Raw genomic sequence first — 7,426 nt, 5'->3', positions numbered from 1 at the left:
TTTGATTTCGTTTTGTCAAAGAAAAGACTCGTGCAAAGTAGTTTTGGAAAATAACATAAATGTACTAAAGGAATTTTTTCCCTGGAAGAGTCCGGAAAGAGGCTTTTGTACAGCGAACGACCTCAACCGAATGGGCTGCCACGTCCATAAAATCAGTAGCCATCAAAAATTTCCAAGAAGGCAAGACGAGACTTATCTTAGGCTAAATGGCTACTTTTGAAAGAATCTTTGAGAAAACATCAAGCTAGGGTCCGTACTGAAGATTCTCAGCTAGGTTCCTGATTTTGTCTTTTTGGACAGTCAATTCGAACATTAACATTAACTTAATGAATCTTATTATTGAAATTCAATTTTTTAGGTTATTTATGATATAAACCGACTTAAAATTCACATTATGATTATTTTAAATCACAGGTTCATGCATTACAACCTGATGGCCGAGCTCCCCAAAGGCTTTTTCAAGCATTTGACGCACATCATCAGAGTGTAAGATTCCATGACGATCCTTTCCTTCACTCATCCCTTCAAACAATTATTTTAATATTAGTCTATGTTATTAATCAATTAATGATTATTAAGGGATTTCAACGATGATAATAGTGTTATTTCTTCTTTTTTTTTCTTCTTTTTTTGAATTCCAGAACTTTGGACACCAACCTGATGTGCTGCCATCTCGATCTTTTCAGGCAGGATGCTGATTGCGAATACTCCTTCAATGACAATTTCGCAAGCTGCCACTCCATGTTCCGCCACCATGCTCCCAGGAGAACTCTTTGGATTGTCGGTCTTCTCTCGTTGCTAGGGTCTTTATTCGTAGTTGGGTGGCAGTATTTCTACCCTGATAACAATGTGGTCCAGTCTATCATGTTGGTGAATCTGGGTGTATCTGACGGCATCATGGGGATATACCTTATCATTATTGGCATAAAAGACCTGCAATGGTCAGGGGAATACTACCTGCATGACTATGAGTGGCGCACCGGTTGGTTTTGCCATTTCAATGGTGCCATGTCTGTCTTTTCAAGTGAAGTGTCAGTGATGATGATTTCTCTGATCGCATTGGACAGACTCAAGAACATCGTGTTTCCTTACACCTTTGCAAAAATTACCCCAAGGCAGACCTGTATAATGTGCGTGGTTATCTGGCTGGTGGGAGGCGTTATGGCATTCCTTCCCTTGTCCGGAATGCACTATTTCAGTGAGAGGTATTATGGCAATAATGTAGTGTGCCTGCCCCTGCAGCTTTCCCCTGAATTACAAGAAGGCTGGGAATACTCCACTTCCATCTTTATCGTTTTGAATTTTTCCCTATTCATCTTCATCATGGTTGCTTATGTTGCCATCTTGTGGAAATCATGGTCGTCAAGCAGACGGCTTGGTGCACATGGAACTGTTCGTGAAATACGAGCAAGAGCACAAAGTGCACAAGCTAAAAGAGAAAGAGCACTTGCCAAGAGAGTCTTCTTCATTATTCTGACCGATTTCTTGTGTTGGATGCCAATCATTACTATCGGCATCCGGTCCCACGTCGAGAAAACATTTGATCCACCTGGTGATCTGGCACTGTGGATTGCAGTGTTTGCTCTGCCGATCAATTCAGCTATCAACCCATTGCTGTATACGCTTTCTGCTCCGCAGGTAACATGTTTTTTTTTTTGTTTCTTTGGAATAGCACCTACCGTTACGTTCAAATTTGGTTTAATTTTGTAATTTTGTAATTGTAACGATTGACATACAAAACAAGCATGAAAAGTAAATGATCGGACAGATCTTTTAGCATCTCCACCGTCGACTTTAACCATAGAGACCAGCGTGACTTCTAAATACGTTACTTGAAAGTCTTTTATACGTAAGCTATTCAATATATTTTGAATGTCTAGGTTCAGCCTGTGTTGAAAGCAAAACTGATGAAGCTGTGGTCCAGTTTTCGATCTATTTTCAGCAGAGTACAAAATCAAGAAGGTACGGTTTTAAGCTCCATTGAAAAAAACCATTTTAACAATAACTATATTCCAAACCTTGAAATGAACAAACTTTAACTTTTATCGAATTGAGGATGAGCAACCCAGTTTTCTTTAAGTAACTTATGTAATTTTTACTCCCAAGGCTTTCAAGGGGGGGGAAGAGAGTAAAACTGGTATGAAATTGTGGAAAACACACATATTTTTCAATTTTTTCGAATAAGAAAATGAGCAAATTATTGAAACCACAAAGGTACAACTAATAATATGTAAAGTGGTAGCAGACGTAAAAGAGGAAACAGGAGTGATTCTAAATAGAGAGGGGATCAATGTATTAAATCATCAATTTTAATGATTGAAATCATGCTTTCAGTTCGATTTTTGAGGGTTAGTCTCTCTAAACTATGTGTAAGGGAACATTGAGACAAATGGATGCCATTTGCGACAAATTTTTAAGATAACGTGCTAGCCAAAACTCATTCTGCGAACAATTCTCAAAGTATGAATTGCTATACTTCTGTCCTAAATCATGACGTTGAGATTCTGAATTGTAGAATGCTTTTTTTTTATATATATAAACCTGACAATGGTCATTAATTTTTTACTGGTGTTACTTTTTTATCTAAAAGAAGCAGATAATGATCAGCAGGGACAGATTGGAAATGGAGATGAGCGTGCTAACGTCGAAGAGGGTAAAAAATAGAGTGCTTCTTAGTGTAGTCACATACGAAATATCTTCTCCACGCCTTTGTAGGGTTCTCTGTATGATATTTTTCTTTCCTTTCTCTCTTCTATACTTGATTCCTTTTTTCATGTTCTTTCCCGTAGGAGAGCAAATTGAAATGCAGGTATTGGAATACAACGAAATCCCAGAAGTGGAAGCCCCTGAATTGCCTGCACCGCAACCAGGTCAGTTAAGAAATATAAGAGTTTTGATGCGAACGATAAAGCTGTAATTGACTTTGCAATCCAAAACTCTTGGCAGGAATGTATAGTTTAATCAATTAACCTAGCAAATATTAGTTCTCTCAAATTGAAATACCTATAGAAACCATAGCATTCCTTTTCTGCTCTGATAATTTCTGTAGGTGCATTTTAAGAAAGGATAGATACTTAATTCCTGTTTATCATTTTCTTTCCCGCAGGAGAGCAAATTGAAATGCAGGTATTGGAATACAACGAAACTCCAGAAGTGGAAGCCCCTGAATTGCCTGCACCGCAACCAGGTCAGTTAATAAATATAAGAGTTTTGATGCTAACGATAAAGCTGTAATTGACTTTGCAATCCAAAACTCTTGGTAGGTATCTATAGTTTAATCAATTAGGCTAGCAAATATTAGTCCTCTCAAATTGAAATACCTATAGAAACCATAGCATTCTTTTTCTGCTCTGATAATTTGTGTAGATGCATTTTAAGAAAAGATAGATGTTAATTCCTTTTTTTCATTTTCTTTCCCGTAGGAGAGCAAATTGAAATGCAGGTATTGGAATACAACGAAAGCCCAAGAGTGGAAGCCCTTGAATTGCCTGCACCGCAACCAGGTCAGTTAATAAATATATGAGTTTTGATGCTAACGATAAAGCTGTAATTGACTTTGCAATCCAACTCTCTTGGCAGGTATGTATAGTTTAATCAATTAACCTAGCAAATGTTAGTCCTCTCAAATTGAAATACCTATAGAAACCATAGCATTCCTTTTCTGCTCTGATAATTTCTTTAGGTGCATTTTGAGAAAGGATAGATTAAGGAATGGTTTCCCATATGACAATAATGTGACGAAAATAGGTTATATTACTTTTGGTTGATAAGTTACCTCCAGACATTCTGCTGTTAAATTGCCATATGCACTTTTTAAGACCTCCACTCATGAGATCCCCATTCCTTTACATTGGTAACCTGTACAGTGTAATATGGACGGAAGATACCATCGTCTCCCATATGACACTGTTGTAGTTAATAAACAATATATATATATATATATATGTTATTTGCCGGCTGGGAGGTCCGTATGGTGAAAAACTGTGACCGAGGTCTTGAAAATACTGCCCGAGGCCGTAGGCCGAGGGCAGCATTTTCAAGACCGAGGTCACAGTTTTTCACCATACGGACCGACCCTTAGCCGGTAAATAACATATTTATTGTTTTTAAACTTGACGAAATTCTTTCCGAAAGAACCCGAATGATTCAGGGCTGAAAATACGATAAGATCTTCCATAAACTGAACAATTTTTGAGCTAGTAAATGGTAGTTAAAATAGAGGTGATGCAAATTAAAGAGAGATGCCTCAGCGAAACATTTTCATTTCCGTAACGATAAAGGTGATTTAAAAGGCTTCCAAACAAACTTTGAAACATTATTTTTACAAGTATCTGTCACAATCTGACACCTGTCAATTAGAGAGCGCGTAAGAAAAAAAAAAGCATAAGAGCATTTGAAAAACAACGGAACTAGTTTGGCAAGGACTGTCACGACAATGTTTTCTTCAAAATCAGTCAATGATCTAACGGAAAGTATTATTCACTCTCATCGACGATTCATTCATGTACGAAGATTTACCTCTGTTCATTAAGTAAACGGCGAGGAAAGTAATTGTGAGTAAATTCAATCTTTTTATTTTGAAGTTGTGAGAGTTTGCTCGTTTGTTTGCTGCAATGGCGTGTGTAAATCTGGTCTTTCCTTCACAAAAACTAAATTCGAACGGCACACTCCAACGAGACACAAGGGAATTTAATGCGACCTTTTCTCAAAAATTTCCTTCAGTTTCTGTTGTGTAATTTACGGTACAAATGTCCAAATTGAACGGAATTGGAAAGACTCACCGGGAGCGTATATTTGTTGTAAAACTTAAATTAAAACTTTGCTCGCTCTTTCTCTACTAACAATTTTCTCGAGAAAATTCAGATGTTAAATTAATGAAAGTTCCATCGTTCAGTTTAACTGTAACCAAATACCTCACGTTTTAACTTTCTGGGCACTTTTTGTGAACGATTAAAATTAATTGCAGACAGTTTTTAGGCCGCTTGTCAACCAACGTAATGACACTATTGTTTATACAAATTCATTCTGAAACCAATATTTTTCTGTCAACCAAAGTGATTTGAGAGAGAGAAAAGAGAGGATTCATAAATTATTTATCGGCTTGAGGTAGTGACCGACTTGTTTGCTTTAAAATACTGCCCAGCCGGAAAACGAGGTATATTTATGAAAAATGACAACGAAAGTTGGGATGTACTCGGCGACTCACGAAAGCGTTACCGTGGCCCGTGGGCAGAGATGGGAAAATACTGACCGGGTAAAGAACCAATCAGATTGCAAGATTCGTTACCGTGCCCTCTAAAAAAACAATAAACATATATATTGAAAATGATCTTTCATTGTTTCCAGTTTTCACTTATATTGTATGAAAAATAACTTAATGATAATTCTTTGCTCTGTTGACAGCAATTGATCCATCCAATCCATCTTCCTCAGGTAAAAATTTATTTATGAAAGAAATATATAAAGAAGGCGTAGACAACCGCTTGATTTAAGAGAAGTACTAGTACTGCAAAAGTCACAGTTGCCCAATGTGACTTCAACTGCAAATTGCTTTTTACAAACGGTCATAGGAATCGCCAAGATGAAAAAAGGTAATGCGTCTTAACAACTATATTTGGCAGAGATATTATTTCGGCAACTATTTTCATGCGCCCAAATTAACTTTCAGATTTAAATGTGAGCTTTGTAACTCGGTGTTATTTCATAAATCAATAAATAATTGAATACATCTGAAATTCTGACGTACCTAAAATAAATTTGTAGAGATATTTATTGCAGAATAACACATGAACCATGAGTATCATGAAACATTTTACTCTACTTGTTCCTTATAACAGATTATCAGGAGGATTTTGACATCAGACCAGCCACTACAAAGACTGTGGTAGGTAAACACCTTTTCAATTTTCATTTCATTTTTTTTCGGAAATTTCATAACTCTGAAAAAAACAGCGAATGGTGGCTGGTGCTATCAAGCTGGCGCACTTGGTATACTTGATTGCTTGGTTTTGTATGTCACACCAATAAGACTGGGGTTATCATGTTAACGCTTAATCACCAATCAAATCCGATTCTAAGTCTGTCACATGAAAAAATTTACGAGAGCAGCTTGTCGGTCTCTATTTCCGGTAAGGTACAAAACCCTTTCTCAGTTACTAAACCTAATGGGTAGATGAATTTAAAAAACTCTTATTGGAAAGTTTGTTGTCGTCAAAGACTTAAGACTTAGTTGCGTTGTAAATGTAACTAACGTAACTTTTAATAATAAATCTGATTTCACACAGCTGGTAAATATGAGGAGCAGGTGGAGGTTGAAGAGATTTCGGTGCCCAGTAACAAAGGTAAAGGAGATAATGGGTTTTGATTGGTCACTAACCATTAATGATTTTAACTTCTAAGTACAAACACAAAATTTAATGACTGTATACTAACTTTTTTCGCATCAAACAAATCATTTTCTAAAGGAGCTAAAAAAGGTGAAGAAGAAGTGAAGGCGCCTGAGCCTGACATGGATGTCGCAGAGGAAGGTAACATTTTTTTATAAATCAGAAGAGATACATTCAAATTGGTCCACACATGCTTTATAAGGTGATGCATAATCAGTCTACTCAATTGGCTGAAGATCACTTGAAGTGCTTAGTCGAAAGGTCGTGGTTCATATCGGGAGGTGACTTCATTGAGAAAAAACAAAAAAACGACACCACTTGGGCATTATTATACCTCCTCGTAACGAAGAGCCATAACTTTTTATACAATGCAAAAATCAAACATTTATGAATTTATGAAGCCGTTTTACTAGTTTGTTTGTTTGGGTTTTTTATGGATACAGAAATAATTTTCCCAGATACAGAAAACATAGCCGCCTCTTACCCCAGCTCATTGAAAGGACATGGTTACTTTGATGTTTTGTACCTCAGTTTTCAAAACACCTCAACACAGACATGCAAAAATTTAATGAGCTTTGATAAGTGGCAGCCCTCTTTTCTGTGTTTGCGAAAATTATTATTCTATCGCTTAAAAGAAAATGAGCGCATTGTATTTCAATCTCTTTTCGTATTCCATCCAGGGGAAGAAGAGGTGTTTGATACCAGACTTTAGTTCTTTGTTTTCGAACCAAGGTAAATGCTTATTACGTCTGCTTTAATACTGAATACCATGGACTAAAGGGTTGTGGAAAACAAATCCCTCTAAAGAAAAATTTTTTTTTGTTACATGCATCTTTCTAATCTTATAGAATACGTGTAATATTTGAGATGTAGGGTGAACTCTATGCTAAATTTTTAAAATCCTTGGCTAATTCAAACCAATTTCAAATTTGAGATTTCACCGCAACTGTAATGATTGAAGTTATTGGAGATGAAGAAGGACGTCTGTTTTTTTATTGCTATAATATGCTGTTTGTCTTTTTTCAAAGTCACTTGCGAAT

The 7,426-nt window shown here is 36.5% G+C and overlaps 1 protein-coding gene across 1 annotated transcript; it reads left to right on the top strand.

Moving 5' to 3' along the window:
- Positions 1-433: 433 nt before the first annotated feature.
- Positions 434-7,098, top strand: LOC131780360 (G-protein coupled receptor GRL101-like). Its single transcript, XM_066165255.1, has 12 exons — positions 434-486; positions 642-1,638; positions 1,881-1,962; positions 2,591-2,653; positions 2,790-2,870; positions 3,107-3,187; positions 3,423-3,503; positions 5,404-5,433; positions 5,838-5,888; positions 6,285-6,341; positions 6,465-6,527; positions 7,067-7,098. The coding sequence occupies exons 1-12, from the start codon at positions 434-436 to the stop codon at positions 7,096-7,098; spliced, it is 1,671 nt and encodes a 556-aa protein (XP_066021352.1).
- The last annotated feature ends 328 nt before the right edge of the window (positions 7,099-7,426 follow it).

Source organism: Pocillopora verrucosa, chromosome 4, assembly GCF_036669915.1.
Source record: "Pocillopora verrucosa isolate sample1 chromosome 4, ASM3666991v2, whole genome shotgun sequence".
In the NCBI taxonomy this organism is placed as follows: domain Eukaryota; kingdom Metazoa; phylum Cnidaria; class Anthozoa; order Scleractinia; family Pocilloporidae; genus Pocillopora; species Pocillopora verrucosa.
Note: the sequence above shows the minus strand (reverse complement) of the source record. Positions and strands in the feature narration are given on the sequence as shown.